The sequence below is a fragment of the Pantherophis guttatus genome, chromosome 13 (genome assembly GCF_059756535.1).
Source record: "Pantherophis guttatus breed Tessera chromosome 13, ASM5975653v1, whole genome shotgun sequence".
NCBI lineage: Eukaryota > Metazoa > Chordata > Lepidosauria > Squamata > Colubridae > Pantherophis > Pantherophis guttatus.
This window is the reverse complement of record NC_142075.1, coordinates 1,652,587-1,666,875: the sequence shown is the minus strand read 5'-3', so window position 1 is coordinate 1,666,875 and position 14,289 is coordinate 1,652,587. Positions and strand designations below refer to the sequence as shown.

The window sequence follows — 14,289 nt, the reverse complement described above, 5'->3', positions numbered from 1 at the left end:
GGGGAGAGAGAAAAAGAGTGGAGGAGAGAGAGAGAAAGAGGAGGGAGAGAATGAGAGAGAAAGAGTGGGAGAGAGAGAAAGAGAGAGAGAGTGGGGGAGAGAGAGGGAGGGAGGGAGGGAGAGAGAGAGAGAGAGAGAGAGAGAGAGGAGGGAGAGTGCCTGAAGGACCCCATCCCGTCACTTCAGCAAGCAGCGCGCTGGATTCGTATTAGTGGTCCACGAAATTTAAAATTATGAACTTGGTGGTCCCTGAGATCCAAAAGGTTGGGGACCCCTGAACTAGAATCCCTCCCCAGTTCTTCCAGTTCTCCCTGGCAGGACTCTGCAACCCTCTCGTTCCTCAAACATCATGCCCAGCCCTGGTCAGCTGCACCATGTTGTGTTCCTTCTTATATCAGTGCCAAAGGATCGATCTGCACAGCTGGACAACTGCTGAGCTCCAATCCTCCCCCCCCCCATATCTCTAGCTCTACTTTGGCCTTGGAGCCACTTCCCACTGGAGGGAAAACTAGCAATCAACACACCTATTGTTCACTTCAAAGACACACTGCATATGGCAAAACGGCAACAAGAATGTATAAGGAAATCTGGCAGTGGAACATCTTGGGATGTTGAGCAGTTTTAATTGGATTATGCATATCCTGCTTCATGGCTTTGTTACTGATTTAATGGTTCATCACTTTCATTAAATTTGCTCAAGCCTTCTAATCATTTCCAGAGCTACAAAGTGAACCAGGGCTCACTTTCAAAGGCCTGAAGCAAAGTGGGCAGGGGAGGGAGGGAGGACAGTCCAGTTAGGGTCATGAAGAAAGGCTGGCCTGGGGCGGCCCCTCCTCCCCCACCACTTTGTTCTGCTTCCTTCCGGCTTTGGGCTCCTTGCATACCAGGAGGTTAGTGCTAACGAGGGGACCTGGGTTCAAGAGAATGCCCAGACCAAGAGACCCCCACTAAGTGGGAAGGAAACGTTCTGGGAGGGACTGCATCTTCATCTGCATTTTAAGCTCCCACAATAGGATTTCTACCCTATTCCTATTTGGAAAGTTTTCAAAGAAGGGGAAAATGTAAGCACCTTATGGCATCTTAAAAGAAACTAGTAACTCAACTACTCTCTAATGTGCCAGATAGAGCTGTGGAGCTTCTTTTTTTTTTTTTTTAATTTGATTTATATGCCGCCCTTCTCCGGAGACTCAGGGCGGTGCGTTGGATTCATATTAGTGGTCTGCGGGATTTAAAATTATGAACTTGATGGTCCCTGAGGTCCAAAAGGTTGGGGACATCTGTCCTAGATATCTCTGCACAGGCAGGAAAGACAGTCAAAGGGAGGCTCCAGTTCTGATCCTCAAACTATCAGGAATCAGAAATGGTAACCCTATTCTCAAGGCAAGAGGAGAAATGCTATCCTGAGAATTTCAGCTTGAGAATATCTCCCCCCCACCCCCAGCTGATGTTTTAGGGTTGTAAAAATGGGCTTACAAATGATTGGAAAAAAACACTTGGCATAATAACATCTATGGGGAAGCCTCTCATGTTGGACCAAAACAGGAAAAGTGTGCAGTCTGCATAAAGCATAGACTCAGGCTTTGGAGCAGTGACGGAGGAAGAAAAGGAAAATGGGCCTTTTGCCCTCTCCTAATACCTAAGGATAATTAAAAAAGAAAAGCAACCAAGTTGGTTTCTTCCCATCCAAGCTGATACAAATCCCAAACACTACGGGTCAAAATGAAGCCACCAGGCACATACATCTGCTTTGGTAAAGCTCCCGTTGCATGGCTGTCTGCAGTGGCTTCCCAAGGAGATACATGGAACTGTAGCATGACTCCTCCAGGAAGCAATTGTCCCCAATATTTGCTTGGGATTTTGACCTGCCATGCGGCCACCCAAAGGTTTTATTTATTTATTTATTTATTTATTTATTTATTTATTTGTCGCATTTTTATGCTGCCCAACTCCCAAGGGACTCTGGGCGGCTAACAACAGAGAATAAAACAATGCAAACAATATCCCATACAAAAGTTTAAAAGAAAACATTAAAACCCATACACTCCAATTCGTGGCCGGGTCTCGCAAGATCACCATAGTGAGATCAACGGCCCCAGGCCTGCCAGAAGAGCCAGGTCTTCACCGCTTTCCAGAAGACCAGTAGGGCGAGGGCAGTCTGGACCTCAGGGGGTAATTGGTTCCAGAGAGCCGGGGCAGCCACAGAGAAGGCCCTCCCACATGGGCCCACCAGCCGACATTGTTCAGCTGATGGGACCCGGAGGAGACCGACTCTGTGGGATCTTACTGGTCGCTGGGAGCTATGCGGTAGAAGGCGGTCTCGAAGGTAGCCATACAAGGTTATTATAAAAAATTATATGAAAAAGAGAATATAGAGGAGGAAAGTGTTAAAACGATATCTACACAAGGCGAATTTACCCCAGATTTCTAAGGATACTGAAATAATGCTAGAAGGAAACATAACGATGATAGAATTAACTGAAGCACTTAAAAAACAAAAGAATGGGAAGGCACCAGTCCCAGACGGATTGCCAGAGGAATACTATAAGACTTCACAGGAATCACTGAGTCTTCCATTGCTAGAAGTTATGAATGAAGTAATGTTAAAGATGGAAATACCCAAATATGGTTGGAAGCATATATCACACTTGTCCCAAAGGAGGATACTGACCCACAACAAATCAAGAATACAGGCAAGGACCAATTTTTGTCTATGAGTGTGGGATGTGCGATGAATCAGACTGGAGCAAAATAAGAAAAAAGGCAGCCCTGCAAGATTGGGTGTATGTGTGTGCAACAAGGGGATAATACAGCATAGATTTCACAAGTAAACTTTTCCAAACATAAAGAACTGCAGCAGAGCCCCTCCAACTGTTCCATGAGCTCTTGGCTACTCCACAAAACAAGCAGGGGCCTCTGTTGGGGGGGGGGTTTCCTCTTGCAAGGCACGTGAGAAGGAGCCCTGCTTCAGTCCTAGGGGAACCTTCCTGACTCCAGGCTCCCACCAAGGACCTTCAAACAAGAACCCCAAAGCAGAACTTCCCAGCACTGAGGCGAACATTCCAGCTAACATATGTGGCATTAAGAATGGTGGTCTTTTCTCCAACAGGATTGGCTGGCCAAGCCCTACAAAGGCAGGGGCCTCACTTTTAGCCCCCCATCTGAGAGAAGCTCATTTTCACTAGAGCAGGAAAAGAGAGACAGACCAAGCCCAATAAAAGCAGAAGGGCTGATGGTTTCGGGACAATTTTTAATTAGAGAAAGAGAACAATCACCTCAGGGGGATGCATGGGAAGTCATAGGAACCTTACTGGAACAATGGATGGAAACTGACCAAGGAGAGATTCAACCCGGAAATAAGGAGAAATTTCCTGACACTGAGAACAGTCAGCCCATGGAACAGAAGTTGCCTTCAGAAGTGGTGGGAGGCTTTCAAGAAGAGACTGGACTGCCATTTGTCAGAAATGGTGTAGGGTCTCCTGCTTGGGGGTGGGTGGGGGGTGGGGTGGGTTGGACTAAGGGATAATACAGCCCATAGGTCCCTTCCAACTCTCTTAATCTGTATATCTGTATTGAAACTGCTGAGCAAATCTTGTGAACTTAATATTAGGCTAAATGCAATGCTTGAACATGGCTCTGGAGGAATTCCCATTAACCCCATGACTGCTAGATGAGGACAGTTTTTCGAGATGTGCTGTTGGACAATCAGGGAACGAAAGCCGCAAGCAGCAACTCCCTTCGCCTGTGCAACAGCACAGAAATGGTAACCCAAAGCGGATGCTTCCTGCTGTGGCACAATCCCCGGTGCCCACATTTTGACTGGCACATCACCGTCACTGACTACAGATGCATCTTCTTTCCCCCACATGCCCTTTCTAGGAGTCCTGTGGAGGCCCACAGTCCAGCAGCCCAAGCCAGCCAGTCAGCTAGGTTCTCTCATGCTATCCCCAGAGAATGAGAGAATAGAACAGAATAGAGCTGGAAGGGACCTTGGAGGTCTTCTAGTCCAACCCCCTGCTCTTGCAGGAGACCCTACACCAGTGTTGGTGAACCTTTTCAGCACCGAGTGCCAAAATGCGCACCAGAAACCAGAAGAGCAGCCGCCCAGATGATGATCTTCCCGTTTCCAGCGTGTGCATGGGCACCGGCCAGCTGGCTTCGCACGCGCATGCATGCCAGAAACCAAAAGACCAGGTGGCTGGTGCGTATGCATGACCTGGAAACCAGAAGATCATCTTCCTGGCATGCGCATGCGCACTGGGTGGCTGCTCTTCCGGTTTCCGGTGCTCCCACATGCATGAAGACCAGCTGGTCAGCGCGCCAGAACCTGGAAGAGCAACAATTTGCGTGCCGAGAGAGATGACTCTGCGTGCCACTTCCAGCACATGTGCCATAAGTTCGCCATCATGGCCCTACACCATTTCAGAAAAATGGCTGTCCAGTCTCTTCTTAAAAAGCTCCAGTGATGAAGCACCCATGATTTCTGAAGGCAAGCTGTTCTACTGGTTAATTGTCCTCACTGTTAGGAAGTTTCTCCTTAATTCCATGTTACTTTTTTCTTTAGTTTCCAACCACTGTTTCTTGTCTGGTGTTTTGGAGAATAATTTGACCCTCTCTTCTTTGTGGCAGCCCCTCAAATACTGGAATACCCAGACCCAAATCCTGCAACTGTTCTTCATAGGTTTTAGTCTCCAGGCCTTTGATCATCTTACTTTTTCCAAAGTCTTAACATCTCTTTTGTAGTGTGGTGACCAACATTGGTTGCAGTATTCCAGGTGTGGTCTTACTAAAGCTTTGTAAAGCAGTACTAATATTTCATGTGATTTTGATTCTATGCTTCTCTTTATACAACCCGGATTGTATTAGCTGTTTTGGCTGCTGCTGCACACTGCTGGCTTATATTCAAATAATCATCCACTAGGACTCCAAGGTCCCTCTCACAGTTACTGTTTTTGAGCCAGGTTTCGCCTAATCTACACTTACACCTTTTGATTTTTCCTGTCTAAATGTAAAATTTTGCTTTTCTCCACAATGAAATTCATTTTGTTGGATAGGGCCCAGGGTTCAAGTCTGTCAAAATCTTTTTGGATCCTGAGCTTGTCTTCTGGGATACTAGCTATTCCTGCCAGTTTAGTGTCATCTGCAAATTTGATGTTCCCCTTCTATTCCTTCATCTAAGTCATTTATGCTGCCCTTCTGCCTTGGTTCATGGTACACAATAGAAGCAGAATGAATGCCCTCAATGAGAGGCGATCACAACTCCACCTACCCCAATGATGGCATTCAGCTCCGTCATGGTCACCTGCTTGGCCCGCTCAACTGCCTGAGCCACTTGCTGCTGGTGCTGTGGAAAGACAGGCAGAAAGATGGAAGCCTTCTGAGGGCATACCTATGATTCAGAAGTCAGCCAATTCAACAGTTGGAGGTATTGCCCCAGGAGAAGTCCAGAGCTCTTGCAACTTGGTGGGGAAGCCTAAGAGAAGGCTCACCAGATTCTCAAGCCACACTCCTTGCGTGTCCTTGCTCGGTCATTAAGAAAATGGCACTGACAGGGAGGGAGCGAGGGAAGGGGGGAGAATATGTGGCTGTCTAGATGGTGCAATGCTGTGCCCCAGCAGGCAGACCAGTGGGTGAGGGATGAAGGGAACCAGTTATAGATTTCCCAATACTGCAGCTCAATTACTAGCTTGGAGAGTGGAAAAAATGAGCTAGACTTGGCAAGAGAAGAAGTAACTAGTGCATTAGGGCCCATAATTGGCTCAAGCCAATCGCATCTAGTGAGCAAGTCTTTAAAACAGCAATATTTAGGAAAAGAAAGCTTAAATATCACCAGCCAACATGCCTAAGCAAAGAAGTTGTCCCAGAGCAAAAAGGAAGGGGGTGGAAGGGGCAGGGAGGCAACCAATGCCACACAAAAGGAAGTGGTTATCAGCAGCCAAGAAACTGGCAGATGGGACTCTGGGTCTTTGCCCCATGCGCACCTCATTCAAGAAAAACAGGCATATTGAAACCAGGCTGCCATCTGGCCTGGCACAGGACACAGACCACGAGGACTGTGACAGGCTCAGGCAGCTTTGCAAGCAGGTGGCCTTAGAAGAGGGGAAAGTATTCCAAAGTATTTAGGTACAGAAGGGAGAGGACAGACGCTTGTCTCCAGGTGAAAGCAAAACTGTGCCCCTGGCATTCCTGCCACAGGCATGCTCTTGCCATGCTCCTTGGGTTGGGGGAGGGGGGTGGGCAGGAAAGATGCAGGAGGCAGATTTTGACAGTGGGGGCTATAAAGGGGCATCCCAAGTCTGGCTTAGACTTTCTGCCCTGCAAAGTCTCCCCGCATTCCAAAGAGTGTCTTACCTCTTGTGATAGAAAAGGCATGATCTGGGCGAGAATCGTGTTCAGTCTCTTGGCAATCTCTGTCTAAAAGTGTGAAGAGAAAAAGGAAAGAGAGAATGAATCGATTGACTGTCATTGGTGACTTTGTTTTTCAGAAGAAAAAAACTTCTGGAATCAGCATTTATAGAGACTCTGCAAGTACTTGAAAAACAAGAACTTCTTTCCTCACAATGGAGTCACACTTCAACGAGTCAAACCTGGGATGGGGCATCATTCTCAGGTCCAGCTGCAGACTCCAGAAGCTAAAAATGTGCAAGCATCTAAACACACCTGCCCTCAGTCACAACCACCCTGCCGCTGGGCACAGGTGAGGGCAAAGGCCTTCCTCTGAAATGAGCCAAGTGGAGGTGCCTTCATCCAAGGAAGTCTGCATAAGCTAGAGAAAGTGGAGCCATTTGTGGAAGGCCTACAGGTCTGATGAAGCACCATCCTTGGAGCCATGTTGGAGGAGCAGAGCTCCGTTGGAATAAATAACATCATACTACATATTCCTCCTGGGATTGCCTGCTGGGTTTCAAATTGATCACTTCTTACAAGGCCCAACAACAGAGGCTCATCTCCCACTGCTCACAAAGCAGCCAACAAATAACAATAACATAATTTTAAAAAAATCAAGGTGGCTCTATTTTTATTAGTAAAAGTTGCTCTAATTAGAATAACCATAAAGGTAAAATAAATAGTATGAATAAAATGGAAATGCATTTAAAATAGATACAGGTAGTCCTTGACATGACCACAATTGAGACCAATTCTTCTGTTGTTAAGCAAGGCAATCATTAAGTGACTTTTTGGCCCATTTTATGACCTTTTTTAGCCACATTTTTTTTTTATTTAAAAAGTTTTAACAATCATTACAACAACTTTCCCCCCAAGTACTGTGCCACTAAGAGTCTGGCTGCTGTTATTAAATTTAAAATCAACTTAGTCTCTATAACAGTACAATCTGTAATTATGCCTAACAAAAAGAACTGGAGTAAATTTTATCTTCTTTTTGAGAATATTTTGAATAATCCACCATATTTTTATCCAAAATGCCTTAATTTTTTTACATGCCCACCATATATGATAATACGTGGCATCATCACATTCACATCTCCAACACTTAGGTTGCACACTTGGATACATACAGGCTAGCTTTTTAGGATCCAGATGCCATCTATAAAACATTTTATAAAAATTCTCTCTTAAATTTTGGGCTTGCGTGAACTTCACATTTCTAACCCATATTTTTTCCCATGTTTCCATCATTATTGATTCCTCAATATTTTGTGCCCACTTTATCATACAGTCCTTAACTAACTCCGTTTCTGAATCTGTTTCTACCAACACATTATACACATTATATTTACGAGACCGCCTTCTGCCACCAATAGCCTCCCACCGGCCAGTACGCTCGCACAGAGTGGGCCTCCTCAGGGTGCCGTCTGCCAGACAATGTCGGCTGGCGACCCCCAGGGGGAGAGCCTTCTCTGTGGTGGCGCCCACCCTCTGGAACAACCTCCCCCCAGAGATACTTACAATAACAGACCCCCGGATGTTTCGTCGGGCCCTGAAAACCTATTTATTTCAACTAGCTGGGCTGGCTTGAGTTAAATTTTAAATTGATTTTAAATTGGGTTGTTTTAATTTACGGCCAAAATATTTAATTATTTTAAATTGCTTTTAAATTTTGTATGTTCTGTTTTTTACTCTGGCTGTTCACCACCCTGAGTCCTATTGGAGAAGGGCGGTATAGAAATGGAAACAAACAAACAAACAAATAAATAAATACAACCTTTTTGTGTGCATTTGACTTTGATCTCTAATCTGTTTTACCAAATTCTCATTTTGCAGAAAACCAATTTTCTGATCTTCTCTCCATCTAGCTTGCAACTGTACATATTGAAACCATGTTCGAATTGTCCTTTCTTCTCTTAGTTGATTCAAAGATTTTAATTGTAGTATACCTCTTTCCTTGTTAAGAAGCTCTTTATATGTAATCACATCCTGCCTTTGCTCTACACTTATATTCTCTATCGCGTGTCTGGGTATTGCCCACAATGGTAACTTCTCGTTTAGTTTATACTTGTACTTTTTCCAGACACGCAATAGAGCATTCCTTAATATATGACTTTTAAAAGTCTTGTCCACTTTCTTATCATATAATAAATAAGAATGCCACCCGTAAACCAAATCATATCCCTCAATATTTAATATTCTTTCTTCTGTTAAATTCATCCAAACACTCATTGCTGATAGGACAGCTGCCTCATAATATAGTCTTAAGTTAGGCATTTTGAGACCTCCTCTTTCACGTATATCCTGCATTATTTTTTGTTTTATTCTCGGTCTCTTCCCTGCCCAAACAAAATTATTAATACCCTTCTGCCATATCTTCAAATTCTCATCTTTTTTAAGTATTGGTATCATTTGAAAAAGAAACAAAAACTTAGGCAAAATATTCATTTTTATTATTATTATTATTATTATTATTATTATTATTATTATTATTATTATTATTATTATTAATTTAATTTGTATACTGCCCTTCTCCCAGAAGGGACTCAGGGCGGTGAACAGCCAAAATTAAAAAACATACAAATGCAAAAGTTAAGATAATTAAAAGAATTAAATCATTGGCTACCCAAATTTAAAACCCCAAATCCATAAAATTTAAAATCCCAATTAAAAAAACCATTTAGGCTAGGCCGGCTTGATGAAATAAAAACGTCTTCAGGGCTTTACGGAAGGTCTGGAGGTCCGGGATCAATCGTATTCCAGGAGGCAGCTCATTCCACAGGGCGGGTGCCCCCACAGAGAAGGCTCGCCCCCTGGGGGCCGCCAGCCGACATTGCCTGACCGACGGCACCCCGAAGAGGCCCTCTCTGTGAGAGCGTATTGGCCGGTGGGAGGTTATCGATAGCAGCAGGCGGTCTCGCAAATACCCTGGCCCTAAGCCATGGAGCGCTTTAAAGATGAGAACCAACACCTTAAAGCGCACCCGGAAGACCACCGGGAGCCAATGCAGCTCGCTCAGGAGAGGTGTTACGTGGGAGCACCACGTCGCTCCCATAATCACCCGCGCGGCCGCATTCTGCACCAGCTGGAGCCTCCGGGTGCTCCTCAGGGGGAGCCCCATGTAGAGAGCGTTACAGTAGTCCAGGCGTGACGTAACCAAGGCATGAGTGACTGTGCACAAGGAGTCCCGATCCAGAAAGGGGCGCAACTGGCGTATCAGGCGAACCTGATAAAAAGCCCCCCTGGCCACGGCCGTCATATGCTCTTCTAAAGACAGCCGTGTGTCCAGGAGGACGCCCAAGTTGCGAGCCCCCTCTGTGGGGGTCAGTGACTCGCCCCCAATAGCCAGCGATGGCACCAGCTGGCTATACCGGGACGCCGGCATCCACAGCCACTCGGTCTTGGAAGGGTTGAGCCGAAGCCTGTTCCTCCCCATCCAGACCCGCACGGCCTCCAGACACTGGGACATCACTTCGAGGGCATCATTGGGGTGGTCTGGGGTGGAAATGTACAGCTGAGTGTCATCAGCGTACAGATGGCATCGCACGCCAAAACCACGGATGATCTCACCCAGCGGCTTCACATAAATGTTGAACAGGAGCGGCGAGAGGACCGACCCTTGCGGCACCCCGCAAGCAAGGCACCTCGAGGTCGACCTCTGCCCCCCTGCCAACACAGACTGCGACCGGTCAGAGAGATAGAAGGAGAACCACCGCAACACGGTGCCTCCCACCCCCAGTCCCTCCAGCCGGCGCAGCATGATACCATGGTCGATGGTATCAAAAGCCGCTGAGAGGTCTAACAGGACCAGAACAGAGGAACAACCCCTGTCCCGAGCCCTCCAGAGATCATCCACCAATGCGACCAATGCCGTCTCCGTGCTGTACCCAGGCCTGAAGCCGGACTGGCACGGATCTAGATAGACGGTTTCATCCAGGAACTGTGGGAGCTGTCGCGCAACCACACTCTCCACAACCTTTGCAACAAAGCGAAGGTTGGAGACCGGACGATAGTTTGCCAAAACGGCCGGGTCCAGAGAAGGCTTCTTGAGGAGGGGCCTCACCACCGCCTCTTTCAAGGTGGGAGGCAAGAAACCCTCTCTCAGAGAAGCATTTATGATCCTCTGGAGCCAGCCTCGTGTTACCTCCCGGGTGGCCAGTACCAGCCAGGAGGGGCACGGGTCCAATAAACATGTGGTTGTGTTTAACCTCCCCAGGGTCCTGTCCACGTCCTCAGGAGTCACAGGGTCGAACTCATCCCAGGTAACATTCTCAAGACCAGCCTCAGTCACCCCGCCGGGATCTACCCAGTCAGAGTCCAAGCCTTTCCGAATCTGAGCGATTTTATCGTGCAGATACTGTGCAAAATCCTCAGCCTGCCCTTGCAAGGGGTCTTCCCGCGCTCCCTGATATAGGAGGGAGCGGGTCATCCTAAACAAGGCGGCTGGGCGGTTATCTGCCGATGCAATAAGAGCGGAAAAGTGGTTACGCTTTGCCGCTTTTATCGCCACTAGATAGGTCTTAATATGAGACCTAACTAGTGTTCGGTCGGATTCGGAGCGACTAGCCCTCCAACCACTCTCTAGGCGTCTTTTCCGGCGCTTCATCTCCCTCAGCTCCTCGGAAAACCAAGGGGCCGGGCAGGTTCGGCGTCGGGTCAGAGGCCGCAAAGGCACGACTCGGTCCAGAGCACCGGCGGTTGTCCTATCCCAGGCAGCCACCAGATCTTCAGCCGAGTCGTGAGCCAGAGTTTCAGGAACTGGCCCAAGCTCCCTCTGGAACCTATCAGGATCCATCAGGCGCCTGGGGCAGAACCACCTGGTTGGTTCCGCCTCCCTGCAGTGGGGTGCAGCGGTCAAAAGGTCCAGTCTCAGGAGAGAATGGTCCGACCATGACAGGGGTTCGATAACTATATCCCCTATATCCAGACCACTCCGCCACTGACCAGAGATGAAAACCAAGTCCAGAGTGTTTCCTCCCACGAGTGGGGCCATGAATTAATTGTGTCAGGTCCATGGCTGTCATGGAAGCCATAAACTCCCGAGCCATCCCAGACGCCCCACCGGTAAATGGCAGGTTGAAATCCCCCATGACCAAAAGTCTGGGGGTATCAACCGCCACCCCGGCAATAACATTGAGAAGCTCGGGCAGGGCCGCTGTCATGTGGCAGGGAGCCAGGTACGCGATCAGCAGGCCCACCTGCATCCCATGGCCCCACTTCACCAGGAGAGACTCACATCCGGCTATCTGAGGTACAGTGGCCTCCCTCGGATCAAGACCTTCCTTTATAACGACCGCCACCCCCCCCCTGCCCTGGGCCCGTGGCTGATGGAATGTGCGGAAACCTGGTGGGCACATCTCTACGAGGGGGACCCCCCCCCTCTTGGCCCAATCAGGTCTCTGTAATACCTGCCAGGTCCGCACCCCCCACCTGTATTAGCTCACAAATGAGGGGGGCATTAACCACGGACCTGGCGTTTCATAACATCAGTCTAAGGCCTGGGCTCTGAGACTCTGGACAGCCGGGGAGACGAGAAGAGTCATGGGGGCCGAGGCATGCCACCGCTTGGAGATAGCGGGTGCGTGCCCCCACCACCTGATGTGGCCCCCTACTCCCGCCATATCTGCCCCTCCCAACCACGCTCCTGATAGAACTGCCCTCCATCCTATCCACACTGAGCTCCTCCACACCCCGCTCCCCGCCTTCCGTTCCATGCCCCTGTAACGGGCCTGACCTATGCCCCTCCCTCCCCACCCCCCGCCCTAAGCCCCTTAAAAGATTACAAAAAGACAATTTTAAAAAACCCCACAACCCCCTCTTTGCGGCATACCACCTCTCGGGGTTCCAAAGCCCGTCATCGAGGTAGGCCCTCGATAGAGTGGAGGGCCAAGCCTGCGAGAGGGGGGAGTCTCGCAGACCAAGAAGCTCCGCTGCTGCTATTCTTACTAACAAGGATAATTGTAATTTTTTCCAGTTTTCCATCTCTCTCTGTATTTTTTGCCACAACGGATCATAATTATACTTAAATAATTTTGCATTTGATGTCATAATATAGACCCCTAAATACTTAACTTTTTTTACAATTTCAAATCCTGTTAGTCTTTCTAATTCTTCTTTTTGATTTATAGTCATATTTTTAATTATCTTCGTTTTCCCTGCATTTATTTTAAATCCAGATACTTGTCCATATTGATTAATTATATCCATTAGACCTACAACCGACTGTAATGGTTGGGTTAAAGTAACAACCAAGTCGTCTGCGAATGCTCGTAATCTATAGTCATACTGCCTAATCTTAATTCCACTTATTTTGTCCAACCCACGTATCTTACTTAACAAAAATTCCAAAGTCAAGATAAATCCTCTTCTAAATCTTCCTTTTTTTTCCTGTTTGCGTCTATATTTATTATTCAAATATATCAAAATGCCTCTCATATATGCTTTACTTGCATCCCAAAACCATTTCCATAGATGTACCCTTATACATATTTATGATAAAAAATTCTTTCATAAATTTTTTACATTCTTTTACATTTTCCTCATATCTAAACAGATTTTCATTTAACCTCCAAGACCTCTTAGATCCCCTTCTATACTCTAATTCCATCCAAACTGGACTATGATCTGTTAAAACTCTTGGACAAATCTTTGTCTTCTTCACCCTGGAAAAGAGATCATTTGTAATTAATATAAAATCAATCCTGCAGAAAGATTGATGTCTATCAGAAAAAAAGGTAAAGTCTTTTTCTTCGGGGTTTCTCTCTTGCCAGATATCTCTCAGCTCCATATCCTCCATCATTTCAAAAAACAATTTTGGCAATCTGGCACGCGTTGAAATGTTCTGCAAGAGCCCCTTCTTATCTTTTTTAGTGTCCAAAACTCCATTCCAATCACCCAATAAAATACACGATTTATAGTCCCATTGTAGTAACTTGGAATGTAAAAGCTTATAAAATTTTTCCTGTTGTTGGTTCGGTGTGTAGACTCCAATTAAAAGTATTTTTTCTCCTTTTATTAAAAGTTCAATTGCTATAAATCTTCCTTGATCATCTGCTTCAATTAATTTGGCAATTAAGTCTTTTTTAGGTATATAACTATACCATTCTTCTTATCGGGAGCAGATGCAACAAAATGTATACCTAACCTTGCATTTATTAAGTACTTTTGATCTTTACTTCTAATATGAGTCTCTTGTAAACAAATTACATCATTTTTAAACTGTTTCAAATAATGAAATATTTTTCTCCTCCTTTGTGGTGAATTTAGGCTATTAACATTCCAGGTCAAAAATCTAGTTGCCATTCTTGGCCCCCTGAAGCATTTGGAGCATATGCTGAAAATCTCCATGCATTTTACTTTTTGGCCTTGCTCCTCCCACTGCTTCTGTTTTTGTAGTATCTTGAATCATTTGAAGTTGCTGCACTCTTAATTCTTCTTGACGCTTGGCTGCCGCTCGAGTCTGTCTTTGATCCTTAGGTTCTTCTATCTCCAAAGCTTGAACAGTAATCAAAAATTGTATTAATTCTTCTTGAATAATCAAATCACCCTTTTGGGCCTGTGCCAACAATTCTTCTTTCTCCCCCTTTCTTGCCCCCTCTATTTCCATCTTCCTTCTAGCTTCCTGGGCAGGCATCCAGCCTTTAATACATTGGTATAGAAATCTCTTGCCTTCCACACGGAATTGAGACGATATCTTTCTCCTGAATAATTCACCACTAGACCAGCTGGAACTTCCCATCTATACTGTATCTGACAGTTTCTCAGTTCTTCCACCAGAAAGGCATAATCTTTTCTGGCTCTCAACATCTTGGCATGCTCCAAGATGGCGGCGACCAAATAAGCTCCGTTTCGGAGATGGGAGAGTTGCCGGTTGTCAGGGTCTTCAGGAGCCCTCTTGTCCATCTT

At 46.4% G+C, this 14,289-nt stretch overlaps 1 protein-coding gene across 38 annotated transcripts in view; it reads right to left on the bottom strand.

Moving 5' to 3' along the window:
- LOC117676249 (transducin-like enhancer protein 3) overlaps positions 1-14,289 on the bottom strand; it is an 85,098-nt gene that overhangs the window by 27,065 nt on the left and 43,744 nt on the right. For 30 of the 38 annotated variants that reach the window (XR_015729747.1, XR_015729748.1, XM_034435634.3 and 27 more), the window contains 2 exons: positions 6,349-6,411; positions 5,267-5,341 (listed from right to left, as the gene is read on the bottom strand). Coding sequence is in view for 36 of the 38 variants with exons in the window: in XM_034435634.3 (XP_034291525.1) it covers positions 5,267-5,341; positions 6,349-6,411 (138 nt within the window). In the remaining 2 variants the exon portion in view is untranslated. The remainder of the gene's footprint in view (positions 1-5,266; positions 5,342-6,348; positions 6,412-14,289) is intronic. The other 8 variants (XM_087877819.1, XM_087877818.1, XM_087877804.1 and 5 more) reach the window with 1 other exon arrangement.